This window comes from Schistocerca piceifrons, chromosome 6 (genome assembly GCF_021461385.2).
Source record: "Schistocerca piceifrons isolate TAMUIC-IGC-003096 chromosome 6, iqSchPice1.1, whole genome shotgun sequence".
Classification (NCBI taxonomy): domain Eukaryota; kingdom Metazoa; phylum Arthropoda; class Insecta; order Orthoptera; family Acrididae; genus Schistocerca; species Schistocerca piceifrons.
Window position 1 is genome coordinate 348,444,234 of NC_060143.1, and position 18,227 is coordinate 348,462,460.

An 18,227-nucleotide genomic window follows, 5' to 3' on the forward strand; every position below is an offset into this window, starting at 1 on the left:
TGCTGCCTCTTATGGCCATACCTAATTCCAAAAGTGTTGCTGGTGCAGGATTTTGTGTGCAAACTGACCTGCTGATTGTGTCTCTTATATGTTTGATGGGATTCATGTTGGGTGATATAGGTGCCCAAATCATTCACTCGAATTTCCCAGGATATTCTTCCAACCAGTCATAAACAACTGTGGCCTGGTCACATTGTGCCTCATCATCCGTGAAAATTCCGTCTTTTTTGGGAACATGAAGTTCATGAATGCCTGCAAATGGTCAATGATTGTTACAATTGGACCAGCGGACCCAGTCCATTCCATATAAACACAGCCTACGCCATTAAGGAGCCACCATCAGCTTGCTCTGTGTCTTGTCGACAACTTGGGTCCATGGCTTATGGGGTTTTACACCATGCCTGAACCCTACCTTCAGCTCTTACCAACTCAAATTGGGACCTATCTGACCAGGCCACAGCTTTACAGTCATCTAGGATCCAACTGATATGGTCACGAGCCCAGGAGAATCACTGCAGTCGATGTCGTGCTGTTAGCAAAGGCACACTCATGTCGGTCGTCTGATGCCATTAAACTAAATTTCACCGCACATTTCTAACAGATACGTTCATCATATGACCCACATTGATTTCTGTGGTCGTTTCACGTAGTGTTACTTGTCTGTGAGCACTGACAACTCTATGCACATGCTGCTGCTCTCGGTCATTAAGTGAAGGCCATCAGCCACTGCGTTGTCTGTGGTGAGACGTAATGCTTGAAATGTGGTATTCTCGGCACTCTCCTGCCATTATGGACCACAAAATATTGAATTCCCTAATGATATCTGAAATTGTATCCCATGCATCTGGCTCCAACTACCATTCCATGTTCAGAGTCTGTTAATCCCCATCGTGTGGCCATAATCGCCTCGGAAACCTTTCCACATGAATAACTTGAGTGCAAATGATAACTCCACCAATGCACTGTCCTTTTATACCTTGCATACACTACTGCCACCTGTATATGTGCATAACACTATCTCACGACTTAAGGTGTATTGATCATTTCTCTCCTCCCCCCCCCCCCCCCCCCCCCCCAAAGCAACAAAAGCTCAACTGTTAAATAGACAAAAACTTTGCATTTCTTTCCAATTAGCCAATTGCCCAGAGCACCAAACAAACAACAATTTTTGACAAAAGTGTTGGAAATGTATTAAAAAAATCTCCCATAATGAATGTGTAATTATGGATGATAGTGGCATAGTTCATGAATGATATGATATACGACGTATGAACATGGTCACGGGTCTGAGAACATCACATTAAAACTTCCACAAACAAATTCAAAGTAAATATGCACAGCTGAAACAAGGGGTCTCGCAGGTGAAATTATTACATCTCGACAAAAAATTCTTGAATGTCATAGTTATTCTCTTGAGCTTCCTTTTCCCTTTCTCGTCATCCTTAAAATGCTCTTCCTAATTCTTCTCCTTTTCTCTCTTAATCCAAGGACAAAGTTAAACAAACAAAATAAAGTGAAATCAAAGGATAAATTATTTGCAACCGAGCAAAAGAAGAAACATAATATAACTGTAAACACACACCATGTAAATCAGGTAAAAGTCCTATATTAACAATTTCAGTATTTATTTACTCCCTTTAACCTTATCACCTCACTTCCCAGTAGCTTACTTTGTCTCCTCTTCGTAGTACAAAATACTGCCACAACTGCATTTTCTTGTTATCAGTTGCCAATGTTTTGTCACTATTTTCATTCTGGACTGCATTTCATAAATTTTTATTACTATGACTGTTAACTTAACACACTTTTTCAAGTTCAGTTTTCCTTTATCCAAAAAGAAGGAATTTCAAGCAGTAACAAATGAAGTCATGCTCAACTACTTTGTTCGAGAATTTCTGCAATTTCGTCTTTCTCCATAGGAATACAAATCAATATTATTTAGGGTGGTTTCTCTTAATACACTATTTCTTGTTTAACAACAATAAGCTTCATTTTCAGAACAGTGTACCATGCAGTTTCAGCAAATCAGTACTCAATTATGACAATACAGACATGTGAGGAACTTATTAAGAAAATGACATTCTATGTAACATGGTTAAATAAGAAATGATACGTAAATCACCGCGTGTTGTTATTAAAGTGATTAATATTAAAACTACAGCAATGCAATAATTTAAGGAAGTAATATTTCATCCAATTTTCTTGAAATTCAGTAACACTGACTTATTCATTTCTTAATTAAATGTAACACACATAAATGTAGTGTTATATTCTACAAGGCAACTCACCAGCACCACTTGTGATAACATTTGCCGGGCATCCACTCGGTTGAATTCCACAACTGAGCAAAAATGATTGAAATTGTTGCCATATGAAAACAGTTATGATATGAAAGACATGTAATGAAACAACTGTACTTACCATTTGCCACTCTAAATTTAAAACTAAGAGCAACTAACTTCCTCTAAACATAATTGATCATATTTAATGATGTATCTATAATGAAAACGGGTGTCCTGTCAATCCCATAAGAAGAAAAGTGCAACACATCTTTTCTTCTTTTAAAACAAAAGAAATGAATGAAAAGAAGTAAATAAATCAAGGCAAACTAATGAGCAAAACATTTTTGGGGCAATAAACCAACACTTTAAAAAAAGTAACAAAAACTAACCAAAGAAAAGGAATTCAGTAATAATAAACCTTTTAATGGTGGAACAACGGGACACTATTTTTACTTAAATAAGTTGGGTTACTAACAAGAAATTGTCCTGTGTGACACTGGCATGTCCACTTATTAGTAGCAAGTATCTAACCAAGTTACAGCAACAAGCAATGGGAAAACTAGGAATTATAGTAATTTTCATTCCAAGTATGCAGATTGGGTGGAGGCTGACAGTAAGCTTCTGCCCTTGAGAACATGACATTTCTGAAAAGAATTCCTCCAAGAACAAGTTATGTTTCCATTTTTGATAATTATTCTTATGTGTCTAACATTAGGGTAATGACGTTCATATAAAATCAATACCTTATTCACTTTTTCCACTAATAAACCAACTACCCAAAATATCATGTCCACTATCATGTGCTATGATCCGGTATACAGGTTCAGAGAAGGAAATAAATATTTAACTGAAATATCCTGATGGTATATGTGGCTAGTTTCCACATACAGCCTAAGCAAAGAATAAAATCTGTGTGCACATGGGAATCTTTATATGAGCAGAAATAAAATGAGGAAAACCCTGACACAAGGAAATAAGTGAGATCTTTTGTGTATGCAATACAGACTGCCAACAGGATAACATCACAACAGCTCAGGTGACAATACTGTCAAGAAGCTTTCCAAGTCACTCAGTTTCAGCTACAGACTATGACACATGAAACACAAAGCAAACACTTGCACCAGCAGTATAATAAATGTAACTCTGAGCACAGCAGTTTAAATAAGCAGTCCATTATGAATAAGGGCATAAAAGTAAACTGAAACAGAAAGAACTCTATCCACACCCTTTGCTGTAATTAAGGATGTCAGAAATGTGTTATATAAATGAGAAATACGCAAAGCATGTACTATTATAGGACAGACCATTATGTGGCTTGAAGATTAAGTGCTCAGCAATGGATATGCAGAAAAAGGGGATGGAATTAAATAAGCTACTGAACCCAGTTTCTTCCTCACAATTATAAAACACATACATGCATATGCACACAATTTCCTGGAGTGACAGGAATGGGAGAGGGAGAGAGAGGGGGGGGGGGGGAGAGAGAGAGAGAGAGAGAGAGAGAGAGAGAGCTGTTGAGAGAGATTGCATGAATACAATGGGAAGTCCACATGAAGTAGAGGTGGACAGCAAAACAGTTCAATGAAAGAAGGGGGGCGAAAAACAGTACAGAAGGAAATAGGTGGTTCAGAAGGAAAAGAATATATGAAATTATACACAATACAGAAATTTTACAGCTATAAACTACCTCACTTAAATTCAATCTCAGCTAGTTCAGTACCCTCTGCTGTCATTACCCCATTTGCATTCGAAGTCCTTCCAACCCTATTTACTTCAAATTCTATTACATTTTACCCCCTTATCATCCTGACCCCATTTACATTTATTTATTGCTCTTTCTCAGCTTGATATTTTATCTATTCTCAGTCCTCCCCACCTCCATGCGTTTTGAATTTGGTCATGTCTGCATTCTCTACAACTCTCGTATTTGGTTCTCATCTTTTCACTGTCACACAAATTTTTGTCAATTTCCCGTGCCACACCCATCCAGGGTTCCAGCCCATCCCATGTAATTCAGCTGTGCTGTACTCTCAGATGTATTTATGATTATTTCTGCTCGTTTGCAACAGTGTGACGAGCACTGTATGTTCTATAGCTATTTCTCTTGTATTCCTATCCTTTTTTCAAAAGATCATTTCAACTTTCCACTCAGGTATATCTTGTGAACAATTAACGTCTTCAGCAGATCAAAATTAAACTAACTTCCACTATTATTTGAATAGTTTGTAGATATGAAGTAGACTAGGAGTGTGTTACAGTCCTCATTAGATACCCTACTGGAGAAATTTTCACTGAGAATATATCAAGGCTGAGGGTGCAGCACCACCAAATGCCTTACTGGTTCTAAGTTATATACTTTAAACAGACAAAAATATTTGCTTTCATTTGAGGAGGAGGAGGAGATTAGTGTTTAACGTCCCGTCGACAACGAGGTCATTAGAGACGGAGCGCAAGCTCGGGTGAGGAAAGGATGGGGAAGGAAATCGGCCGTGCCCTTTCACAGGAACCATCCCGGCATTTGCCTGAAGCGATTTAGGGAAATCACGGAAAACCTAAATCAGGATGGCCGGAGACGGGATTGAACCGTCGTCCTCCCGAATGCGAGTCCAGTGTGCTAACCACTGCGCCACCTCGCTCGGTGCTTTCATTTGAAATAATTATTTTAACATGTAGTAAAGTGAAATTAGGCTGCAAATAATGGGACCATAATGCCAGCAATTAAAATCACAAGTCTAAATAAGAGCACCAGTTCACCAAGGGATGTTTATCTTTAGTTTTAAACCAACATTAAAACTGATACAGGACTCACATTGCCGATTGCAGTTCAGCAAGATGGGAACTACAACAGTACATTTATGATTAAGAGTTACATACTGAATGCAAGCAAATGAATTATGTTATGAATGCTGAGAGCTGCATTCTTGCGACATTTGTCAAGTTGTCTGCTTAAGTGTCTATATCAGATACTATAGACAATGTCTCCAACTTCCTACCACAAAGTCATTTTAATTAGAACATGGAAATTAAAGAGAGTAACAAGACAGGAACAGTTTGCCTACTGTATAGTAGCAATGTCATAAATGGAAAAGAAACTGAATCATACAAATATTATCAGTCAAGAGAGAGTATCACCTACTAATGGCTGACAAATGGAGTTACATTAAAATAATACCTTCACATATTTAAAAGTAGAAAGCAGAATAATGGTTCAACAGCTTGCTGACAGCAAGCTCATCAAAGATGAAGCAAAACCTCAGATGGGGAAGGAAACCAATCAGGTCCTTTCAAAGGAACTGCCCTGCCATTAACTTTAAGCGATTTAGAGCAATCACAGACAGGGACTCTAATATTCTAAATTTCGATACTGTACTTCAGTAAATTTGTCCTATACCCAATGGTTTAATTGAACATCAGGTAGAAGGAAGTGCAATATATATTTGCACTCCATTGCAACTGGAAATAATAAATGAAATATGATATTCACCATCTTATTTATGTGCATATCTACCACTTAGTGCTTCATTTATCTGGTGGGTGATTGGTTGTCTTCTCAGCTAAGCCATCTCCTTTCCTCTCACCCTAAAAACACGTAGAGAAAGGTTAATATACTGCTAGCCATTATACCTACAACACCAAGTTGGATACCAACCAACTGTGATATTATTCCACCTTGGCCTCCCACGGCCATTATCAGAAAGGCATGGTGTCATTATGGTAACAAAAACCATTTTTTCGACCATCAGGTACACTGCAAAAGTTCAAATTGCTTCTTGCTCAAGCTGTCTGGTCATTATAACAGCAGAGCACATTCTGATCAGCTTTGAGTGTGCAGACAAACACATGATCCAACCAAAACGCCCTGAATCCCAGGTGTAATAATATTGTGCTCGACTATTGGCAAGTAACAAAATTTTACATTATTGTGCTTATACAGATTACTAGGAAGAACACTTTATTAAATGTACAGGTGATTTGGGAGTGAACAGGGTGCAAAATTTAGTATGCAGAGCCACCACCACTGGCAGCAGTGATTGCTTCAACCTGGCTGGGCATTGAATTGAAATGAGCTCGGATGAAATTTTGGGTACGTTAAATTGTGCACCTTCAACTGTATGCCAGAATTCATCGATTGTAGCTGTCAGCGAGTGGTGGTATGCCAGTCTCTTGGCCACCCATGTACGGATGTTTCCAATAGGTGATAGATCCGTAAAAATGCCGTGGCAACAGGCTGTTGTCCTCCAGATATTGCTGTACTGTCCATGTGAATACTTGTCCTGCTGCAAACAAGGTAATGTTTTGGTTCAAGATACGGCCAAGTGAGCAACATGTCTGTCCTCTCCGGACATAAGACACTGCCATTCAAACCCGATGACTCACATCTGCACTACAGTTGTAATGTTGTGGAACAATAAACTGCCATGTCATTTGGACACAGTCCTGCAACCGTCAAATTCTCGCATACACTGGCAGATGTTTCTTCTTCTTGAATGAGGCATAACACAATATTCTCACAACCTGCATTCAAATTTGATTTCTATATGAGAAACCCAATGCGTATTCTTGTCTGGTATACAAATTATAAATGGCGTTTTTTACTCATACCTGCTTATGATGGTTGCGAATATCCAAGTATGTTATACTTTGATGCCAATTTCATGTTTGTTGCTTGCCGTCTGCATGTTGCAATTGGAATGGCCAGCAGTGTGACTGAGAGAACAATGTTTTTCTTTATTTCACACATAGAGAAACTACTGAGGTTATTTCCTGACCGATTGCTAGATCAACAAATTTAACATAAATTCATAGTATTGTCTTTCTTTGGTAAAAATATCATTTTGCAGTTTGAGTACCAACAGCGAGAGATCCATTTTAAAGTTGTAATGTCATTTTGAAGAAACCAGAGCACTTTAGTGCATGTGGTCAGGACATTTCTCTCCTGCAAGTAGTAAAGGTTGCCATAAAGCAGATGGACCTGTACTATATTAAAAAACCTACAAGATAAAGGTCACTCACTAAGTTGAATCTACAGACTAATAGTCACAGATAGGCCAGGTAATGATGAACCATACAACTGGCACTACACCATGCAGCTAATGAAATGATATTAAAGGGGAATTTATTTGGAAACAATTCAGAACAAAAACAATTAAGTTAAAAAATAAACAGAAAGCAAAAACTTGAGCTTCACTGTAATTTTTCCTGAATGGCTATCTTTTTTTTGCTGGTTATTTTAAGAAGTCACACTTCTATATGTAAGATACTGCAGTTTTTCCAGTTCCAGTCATACCACACTGTGGTGCAAGTGTGTAACAAAAAGCCAAACTGCCCACACTACAAAACAAAGCGCCAACTCTGCCAGCCAGCCACACGCCTTTCTATTTACCCAGTGGTAGTGAGGGCCGGAAGAAGAGCCCACAGCCAGGGGATACGCACAAGGCAGATCTTCTTTCTGGCGAAGGCTCTCAAAGATGGGCATCAGCTGACTCATATATTCCTCGGCTGTAAGAAGCATGTCGAAAAAGTTCTACAGTTGATAGCATACAAATTTTCTTATTCTCTGCACCCTCAGGAGCGCCACCAACAAAAAATAATTCTTTACAATTAAACAAACTAAACATCCATGCAAAGAAAGACGATAGGAAAAGCTGCCACTTTCATATCTTGTTATCTAACACCAAAATCAAATATTGAAGCAAGTAATATAAGAATAAAAAGGGGAAGCACACTGACCCCACATAAACAACTGCATTGCAAACAATTGCAATACTGATTTCAAATGTTATCCAATGTTCATGTGAGTTTCATTAATGCAACAGACTTCTACAGTCACTGACAAATAACCAAACACTGCAACACAGATTACATTCATTTACCTTCTTGAGATGAGGTAAGTTTCTCAATTCCAACACTTTCTCAAATGTCAAATAGTGCCATCCCAACCCAATTCTTAAAAAAAGACATTTTTATCAGTTTCAGTGGTTTACAGAGAACCCCAAGGTTAAAGAAAGTATCCAATTCAGAAATTTTGTTTTTTCCTCATATACATATGATGGTAATAACACAGGTTCAGTGATGTACCTTGCTTCTCTTTGAGGGCCCAAAGTTTATGTCAATATCTAAAGGGATAAGTCCTTATCAAAACCCAAACCATGAGCAACCTCTTTTTTTCACTTTTTACAACAGGTACGAGTATGGTGAGCTGTATAAAATATCCAGAAAATAGACATGCATGGTATTACATTACCTTATGAACTGATGATACAAGCTGCCACATCCTTGTGCAAAAGCTGTACACAGGAAACCCACTCACCTTGTAAAGCACCCGCTTGTGGAGGTAACATTAACAGAGCCTGAAGAACTTTGACTGCTAGTTGCTGTTTCTCCTCATTTGCACAGGGAATTTATATTTATTATTATATGTGGACTCAGGAAGACATGTTTACTGGTGAATGTATGGAAGTCATAAATGTATGTAAATGCCAAAATGAACAGCTGGCACAAGATAGCAAGAATCTATGTTTGAGTGTATGGTACTTTTCTAAACTATTTAATATATGGAAGCTTATGATATCAAAAGAGAAAGCATTAATGAAAGCATGGGAAGAACCTAAGAAATAAACAGTCAGTGTACTGTGATACAAATAACTCTATAACTGTGATTAACTAGTAAAAAGAAGAGTAAATGCACAGTGCACTACCACAAAATAAGAAAAATCCTTTGACTCCCTTTTACATACTCAACTCTCTCTCTCTCTCTCTCTCTCTCTCTCTCTAAAACACACACACACACACACACACACACACACACACACACACACACACACGTACTTTCAAGGAAAGAGATGTGTGAAAGAAAGATTCATGCAGTAAGAGCTTTGTTGCAGGCTGTGCTTAGGAGGGGATGCCCAACCTTGGTGATGGGGCCAGCCAAAGACTGCGACCTCTGCGGAGTTGATCCTGATCCTGATCCTGATCCGGGGCTGGCCTTCGGCTTGAATGCTGTCATGCTCTGGGACACGCCTTCAGCCAGGATGAACTGCTCACGCAGCTCGATGTTCGTACGTCCCTTTGCTTAATGTCCGAACGAGGTGTGTTCCGATCGGACGGGACATAGGATGGGGTGTGCAGTTCCCCCACAAGCGGTGTCAGCAACAGTGTTTCGTGTGCACGGGTCGGAAGTGGTAAGGGAAGGTCAAATCCAAAGCAGACGTGCACATGGGACCAGGCGAAGGCAGGGTGACGATGTGAAGAGAAAGGTAGACAGAAAACAAACAATAAGCAAATAAACAAAACAACAAAATACACTACAAACTAAATAAAAATGCTAGGTGAACAGCAGAAATACTGCAAACAATAAAACATTAGAAAAAGAACCAAAGCCAAACAGCATCTCTTTGCTAACAACCAAGAACTATGTTCTGTGACAGACAAGCCCAAGTGCAAGGTAATGGTGTGCCTGTTCAGTCTCTCACAATGAAATTATATCATGTGTCTAATTTCCATTCTGGGGACTGTATAAAATCTGTCTCATAACAGGTCAATGCAGGCAAAGACATAAATGACAAAGTAAATGCAAACAAAAGCATCCTAAGTGTTGACTAACCAAAATAGGTGCACATGTGTGTACTGTACAACTACAGACCAAAATGCAACTGCACAGTGCTGGATTTCCCAATTAGTTGGAAACTCTTGTTCATAATGATGAGAATTAAAGTGCACTAAAAATGATGGACTACTATTATCAAAAAATTCTCACTCGTTACATCAATGACCCAAAAAACAGAGAATATCATCAAGTTTTGACCTTTGATATCACTTAAAATAACTAATTAGCTACATACTAAATATATTAGGTCAAATAACCTATGAAATTTTATGTAATTTAAAATAATTTCTAGTTATGGGACATCAATTTTAATAACTGAAAATGTATAATACTGAAACTGATACAACAGCACTTAGCAGTTGCATCTGACTCAAAAGTATAAGATACTGAATAGCACACAAAATATTTACACAAAACCTAACTACTTTTTCATGCCAGTGGATGATGACACAACACACTAACAGAAAACACTGCACCATGAAAATTATTTACTCCAGCAATCCCAAGCAAGAGATATAGTGCAAGTCTGAGATGGGGAGTGTAAAACTGAACTGAACAATGTATTAAGAAAATTACTTCACCAGTAGAGTGTGCACAACATGACAAGACAAGAAGTCCACCACATACAGTAAGGTCAGCATAGTTGCACATGTACTATGATGATAGGTCAAGTACTGCAATATTTTCACATGTTGCTTCTTAAAACAAAAACCCATAAGCATGAGCATTCCAACAGCATTTCATTTCCTTCATTATTATATACACACAAACTAACTCCATTTGAGAACCACAGCATTTATGTGCAGAGTATTAGTAAAAATTCTATTAAACCTTTTCTTCTAGGTTTTAAGAACTTTTTGGGCTTCTGTCAATACATCCAACATGTAAATAAGTTAGGTGCAGCATGTGTTGTAATGCCAGAGTACATGCATTCAGCAACAAAATGAATAAATTATTTAGTCTTCACATGAAGCTCCAACTACTGACGCTGTCATAACAGCATTTGCAGCTTCTCTTTGTGCAAAATATTTATAGAAACACAATAAACAACAGTGATGATAATCTTGATGAAAATACAAAAGCAAAGCAATAAAATTACATTCAATAATTCGAGGGATGTAAAAAAGAAAGGCAACTTAACTGATGGACAAAACTATTATTTCAAAAAATCTGCTACAGGGGCCACAGAAGGAATTATAGTTCTCACCTGAGCCTGTGTAGCAGTATCAGGATCTGAATCCATGTCCTGGATCTGATCCAGAGACAATATCTGGTTCTGGACTTGGGGGATGCAAGTTGAACTCTAATGACCGAGTCCGAGGTGGGGTCCTGTTATGAACTGGTCTGTAGGAGGGGTTCCCTGAGAAGACTAAATTAATTTTCTGACATTCTACACATGTTCTCCATAGACGAAAGACTTTGTTCATCAACACAAGTACTAACATTTTCAAATTAAAACCAATATTGCTAACTACTTAGCAACATTTAAACATCTGCATGCACAAAAGACTTCTGGAATATTCTTCACTGTCTTCTTCATAAATATATTTAACTATGGTAGAACATGCCACAATCTTTGCACAGTGTCATTAATTTGAGGCAGATCTGAGGTAGACACTACAATTTAGAAACAATTGCAAGATGTGAATTTTCAAAACACTTCACAAGTGAAATGAAATGTCGATCAAGTATATTCATTTCACCATTAACAATTCTACACTTTGTAACATTTGGAGACGCACATACAGTGATCAATGTGAAGGAAATAGTTTTACCTAGTAGTAATTTCCTAGAATACACAGATATTCTCTGGGAATATTTTGTTACAAGTAAATGAAAATTTTATCAAGAGTGTCAGTAGTCTGAATACAACAGCAAATGCAGTAAAATTAAACTGAAGCTTAGTTCCATCTGTGCTTTTGCAATTTCAATGTTTTAAAGAAGTTATTTGAAAAGTAAAGCTTACTTGCAGTCGCAAATCATGTAGCAATTTCACTAGAGAGTATTAATTTGTGAACAGCGTCAAATGTGACCCAGACCCCTGCTTTTTGTATTGCTACTGATTTCTTAAAACTGGGAGTGCCCCAGCTGTGGCAATGAAAAACAGAAACGTGAGGAATACGATTTGGAACCAAGAAATGACAGTTCTAACCAACATTTAACAGGACATTAAGATAACCAAAGGGATATTTTTTATGAAAAATGTTAATATTCATGTGACTCTGATTTCAAAATAGATGAGAGACTTATATGGCTCAGCACTCAAGTGAATAAGTGGAGAAATATTTGGAAACAGGTGTCAAAATTAATAAGATCTGCTTCAACATCATCAATAATTACAAGATGAAGCATTCTTAATTGTTCGAAAAAAATCTTCTCAGAATAAGAAAATCGGGGTGTACACATTGTTTAAAACAGAATGATGAATGTGCCCTATGCACCAAGACATGAAATAACAATATTATTTGAAAACATTTACGAAATGAAGAGGTGCAAAATGGTCCAGTAACTGAAGAACTCATCGAACAAAATCACTCACTCCATAGGAAATAACGAAGGTAAGATTTGAATGCCCCATTGCAAGTTTTCCCTTTTGTTGGGATAAAGATGCAACCATAACGGAGGGGTATCTGTTGACAGGCCAGACAAACTTGTGGTTCCTGAAGAGGAGCAGCATCCTTTTCAGTAGTGCAAGGGCAACAGTTCAGATGGTTGACTGAACTGGCTTTGTTACATCAACCAAAATAGACTTGCTGTGCTGGTACTGCAAATGGCTGAAAGCAAGGGGAAACTAAAGCTGTAATTTTTCCCAAGGGTATGCAGCTCTACTGTCTGGTTTAATGATGAAGGCATCCACTTGGGTAAAATATTCCAGAGGTAAAATAGTCTCCCATTTGGATCTTCAGGTGGAGACTACTCAGGACGACGTCGTTATCAGGAGAAGAAAAACTGTCATTTTACAGATCGGATTGTGGAATGTCAGATCCCTTAATCGGACAGGTAGGTTAGAAAATTTAAAAAGGAAATGGATATAGTGGGAATTAGTGAAGTTCGGAGGCAGAAAGAACAGGACCTCTGGTCCAGCGAATACAGGGTTATAAATACAAAATCAAACAGGGATATTGCACGAGTAAGCTCAATAATGAGTAAAAAAATAAAATCAAGTAGCAAAGATAGACACAAAGCCCATGCCCACCACAGTAGTACAAGTTTATATGCCATCTAGTTCCACAGATGAGAAGGAGGCTGAAGAAATGTATGATGAGATAAAAGAAATTATTCAGATAGTCAAGGGAACTGAAAATTTAATAGTATGGGAGTCTGGAGTTCCATAGTAGGAATAGGAAGAGAAGGAAAAGTAGTACATGAATGTGGACTGGGGGTAAGAAATAAAGAGGAAGCTACTTGGCAGAATTTTGCACAGAGCATAACTTAATCATAGTTAACACTTGTTTTAAGAATCACGAGAGAAGGCTGTATACGTGGACGAGACCTGGAGACACTGGAAGGTTTCAGATTATTTGTATAATGGTTAGACAGAGATTTAGGAATAAGCTCTTGAATTGTAAGACATTTCCAGGGGCAGATATGGACTCTGACCACAATTAATTCGTTATGAACTGCAGATTAAAACTGAAGAAACTGCAAAAAGGCAGGAATTGAAGGAGATGGTACATGGATAAACTGAAAGAACCAGAGGCTGTAGAGGGTTTCAGAGGGAGCATTAGGGAACGATTGACAAGAACAGAAGAAATGAATATAGTAGAAGAAGAATGGATAGCTTTGAGAGATGAAATAGTGAAGGCAGTAGAGGATCAAGTAGGTAAAAGACAAGGGCTAGTAGAAATCCTTGGGTGACACCAGAGATATTTAATTAAATTGATGAAAGGAGAAAATATAAAAATGCAATAAATCAATCAGGCAAAAGGAAATACAAAGGTCTCATAAATGAAATCAAAAGGAAGTGCAAAATGGCTAATCAAGAAAGGCTAGAGGAAAAATGTAAGGATGTAGAAGAATATATCATTGGGGGTAAGACAGATACTGCCTACAGGAAAATTAAAGAGACCTTTGGAGAAAAGAGAACCACCTGCATGGACATCAAGAGCTCAGATGGAAACCAGCCCTAAGCAAAGAAGGGAAAGCAGAAATGTAGGAGGAGTATACAGAGGAGCTATACAAGGAAGATGTACTTGAGAGCAATACTATGGAAAGGGAAGAGGACATAGAGGAACATGAGAAGGGAGATATGATACTGCGAGAAGAATTTGACAGAGCACTGAAAGACCTAAGTCGAAACAAGGCCCTGGAAGTAGACAACATTCCTTTACAGCTACTGATAGCCTTGGGAGAACCAATCATGACTAAACTCTTCCATTGGGTGAGCAAGATGTAGGAGACAGCGAAATACACTCAGACCGAACTATCAGTTTAATACGTCACGGCTGCAAAAAAACTAACACAAATCCTTTACAGATGAATGGAAAAAGTTGTAGAAGCTGATCTCAAGGAACATCAGTTTGGATTCCGGAGAAATGTAGCAACACATGAGGCAACAGTGACCCTAAAATTTCTCATAGATGATTGGTTAAGGAGAGGCAAACCTACATTTATAGCATTTGTAGACTTAGAGAAACTTTTTGACAATTTTTAATTGGAATACTCTCTTTGAAATTCTAAAGGTGGGAGGGAGAAAAATGCTATTTACAATTTGTGCAGAAATCAGATGGCAGTTATAAAGAGTCTAGGGGCACGAAAGGGAAGCAGTGGTTGAGAAGGGAGTGAGACCATGTTTCAGCCTATCCCCAATGTTATTCAACCTGTATATTCAACCTGTATACTGAACAAGCAGTAAAAGAAACAACAGAAAAATTTGGAGCAGGAGTTTTAAAGCTCAGCGAGGAGAAATAAATAAATTTGAGGTTTGCTGATTACACTGTAATTCTGTCAGAGACAGCAAAGGACTTGGAGGAGCAGTTGGACAAAATGGACAGTATCTTGAAAGGAGGATACAAGATGAACATCAACGAAAGCAAGATGAGGATAATGGAATGTAGTCGAATTAAATCAGGTGATGCTGAGGGAATTACATCAGGAAATGAGACACTTAAGGTAGTAAATGAGTTTTGCTATTTACGAAGCAAATTAACTGATGGCGGTCAAAGTAGAGAGGATATAAAATGCAGACTGGCAATGGCAGGAAAAGCATTTCTGAAGAAGAGAAATTTTCTAACATTGAGTATACATTTACATGTGAGGAAGTCCTTTCTGAAAGTATTTGTATGGAGTGTAGTCATGTATGGAAGTGAAATGTGGACAGTAAACAGTTTAGACAATAAGAGAACAGAAGCTTTTGTAATGTGGTGCTACAGAAGAATGCTGAAGATTACATGGGTAGACCAGGTAACTAATAAAGATGTACTGAATAGAATTAGGGGGATGAGAAATTTGTGGTACAACCTAACTAGAACAAGGGATTGGTTGGTAGAACACATTCTGAGGCATCAAGGGATCACTAATTTAATACTGGAGGGGGGTAAAAATTTTAGAGAGAGACTAAGAGATGAATACAGTACGCAGATTCAGAGGGCTGTATATTGCAGTAATTACTCCGAGATGAAGAGGCTTGCTTGGGAGAGAGTAACATGGAGAGCTGCATCAAGCCAGTCTTTGGACTAAAGACAACAGCAAAAGACATTGGCGAGTCTTAAATTACGACCTAATATGAGAGAGAAATGGAAATTTAGAGTGTTGGGAATCACAAAACACTTTAAACTGGGAGCAGAAGCTAGACATAACACAAAGAGGTTGTGATAAATGATGATGATGATCATATTTGGATTGTGGGGCGCTCAGCAGCATGAGTATCAGCGCCCATACACCACACGAAGTTCCAATCTGTCTATACTCGCCACTTTTATGAATGATGATGAAATGATGGGGACAACACAAACACCCAGTCCCCGAGCGGAGATAATCCCTGACCCGGCTGGAAATCAAACCCAGGACCCCGTGATTCAGAGGTAGCAATGCTAGCCACTAGACCATAAGCTGCAGACAGGGGTTACGGTAAGCCTGAAGTAGTGAATTCCATATTATCCATGAAGTGTTGCTAACAATAGAAAAGGAAGTTGCGTTTTGTTCTTTCTATCGATCACCTGCCACAGAGTGGTAACAAACTTTTAAATGCTTCACGAAATTGTTTCTCATAGCTGGAAGTGTCGATTGTACTTGTGACCAACTGGAAGTAGCAAAACATACTTTAAATCATCACAACACATGAAATAGTGTTTAAATACAGTGCTGTGTTTGCTACTGCATTGCTATATTCTTTGGTTACAAAAATTATCGAACACACTGTTCATCCAAAGCCTTCCTGTTTCTGCCAAGTTATGATTAAACACACCAAGAGGCAAAGGAAAAGACAGCATGCAGTTCACAAATGTGAGGGAAAAATAACAAGAGAAACTAAAGGCACTGCCAACTGACAAAGATAACTATCAGACCAATAGAAATTAAAAGTAGATGAATCTATGCCATTGAAAGGAAAACTGACTCTCACTGAAATAGCCTACAGCACATAGCCCGAGGATTTGCATCTCTTGCCAGTTTCTCCCCTCAGTTTATACTACTAACTGAATCAGAACTAGTGGTTTCTCAGCAGAGACTTCAGGCACCTTTTATACAGGAACCATGTCACTGCATTGGGCCTCGTCAGATACTGAACTCTCTGAGAAGTGGAAAAGAGCTGAGTCAGCCATTTTTGAATTGCTAAAACATAGCATCTGTTGTGCTAAACAAAGAACTGAAGGTCCTGACATGAGCCGTGTATTCCCCACCAAAGTTACTATATAATCATCACCACCACCATCCCTGCCAAGACTGAAGTGGTAACTTTCATGAGAGGATTTTCGTACTAGCAATTTCAGTAAGTTTAATTGCATATAGCTCTAACAAAAGCACTGGCACTCTTCAAGTCATTTTTTTTTTCCTTCACTTCACAGTGAAATATGGCAACTGTTACGAAATAAATACAAGTAGTTCATCAATAACTGGAATTCACATCAACTAATCTATGACACCTCATTTGGAGATAAAATATGTCTATGTTTAGTATCACACACTGAGATTAAACACATAAAAGAACCAAAAAACATACAAATCAGACAGTAGGACTGATTCCCTACCACTGACACATTCTAACAAGTCCTGTTGGTATTCATGCAATAATATTTACTCAGAAATATAGAAGATATGTTGAGTGGCACACAGGAATAACAAAAAAACTGCTATAAATTCAAGTTTTCAGACAAACCAAACACACACATTCACGCAATCACAATTGAGGCCTCAGACACCATAGACAGTGGTCATGTTAGTATGAGTTGAGCTTGCATGAAAAAAAATTATTTTGTGTGTGTGTGTGTGTGTGTGTGTGTGTGTGTGTGTGTGTGTGCGCGCGCGCGCGCGCGCGTGGATAAACCATGTTTGGCAACCTCAAATTATAGAATCTTCAATTTTAAGCTTCTAATTTCCTATACAGAACACATTTGCAACTTTTTCTGCTATTCTCAATGGAAAGTGGGGGTGTAAAGGTGGCACAGTCCAGCTATTTCATGTTGCCCAAGACAGAAGAGAAAAATACTTCAAGTAAAGCATTTGTAGAAATTAAGCCCGGCAGACAGCATGTTATGTTCGTAACTCTGAGTTCAGAAGTGATAAATCGAAGCAGAAGTATTCAAGCTATCTTTTCTTTATAGTGCCTCTTTTTGTTAGTGTGAATCACTTATGAGCTTAAGAGCACTACGTGCATCAATTATTACAAAAGTATAAGTGGGATAAAAAGCGTACCAAACAAATACTATCAGCTGAGAGACTGGATCTTCAACATACACATTACATGAAAATGGATTTCAGTAAAAAATGCAACAGTTTTTCCCCTCAGTCAGTCTCAGTTGAAAAAAATGCCGAATTTGTTGTGAGACATTGTGGAACATTCCCATTTCAGTACCTATAGTTTCATGAAGTTCCGAGAGATCACGGCACTACAGGAACTTTCAAAATAGCATCTGTAACAGAGGTGCATTCTGAGCAGAAAGGTTATAGAGTTTCGTTTGGCGGAAAGCCAGAACATTGCAGATATTCACAGGTGCTCGCAGAATGTTTACAAAGACCTGTCAGTGAGAAAGAAACGTGGCAAGTCTGGGTGAGGCATCTGTCATTGCAGCAAGGTTGTGCAGACCTCTCCGAATCTCCCACATGTCAGCTAGCCAAACGCATTAGTCACTTCTGCGATACTGGATGGTGCAGACACACTCATTCGAGGTGATTGACAGATC

The 18,227-nt window shown here is 38.3% G+C and overlaps 1 protein-coding gene across 1 annotated transcript in view; it reads right to left on the reverse strand.

The window, feature by feature from the left end:
* The window catches only part of LOC124803383, a 514,737-nt gene that overhangs the window by 29,399 nt on the left and 467,111 nt on the right, over positions 1-18,227 (reverse strand). The window contains 1 exon segment of the mRNA XM_047264568.1: positions 9,193-9,353. Within this exon segment, the coding sequence (XP_047120524.1) occupies positions 9,193-9,353 (161 nt within the window).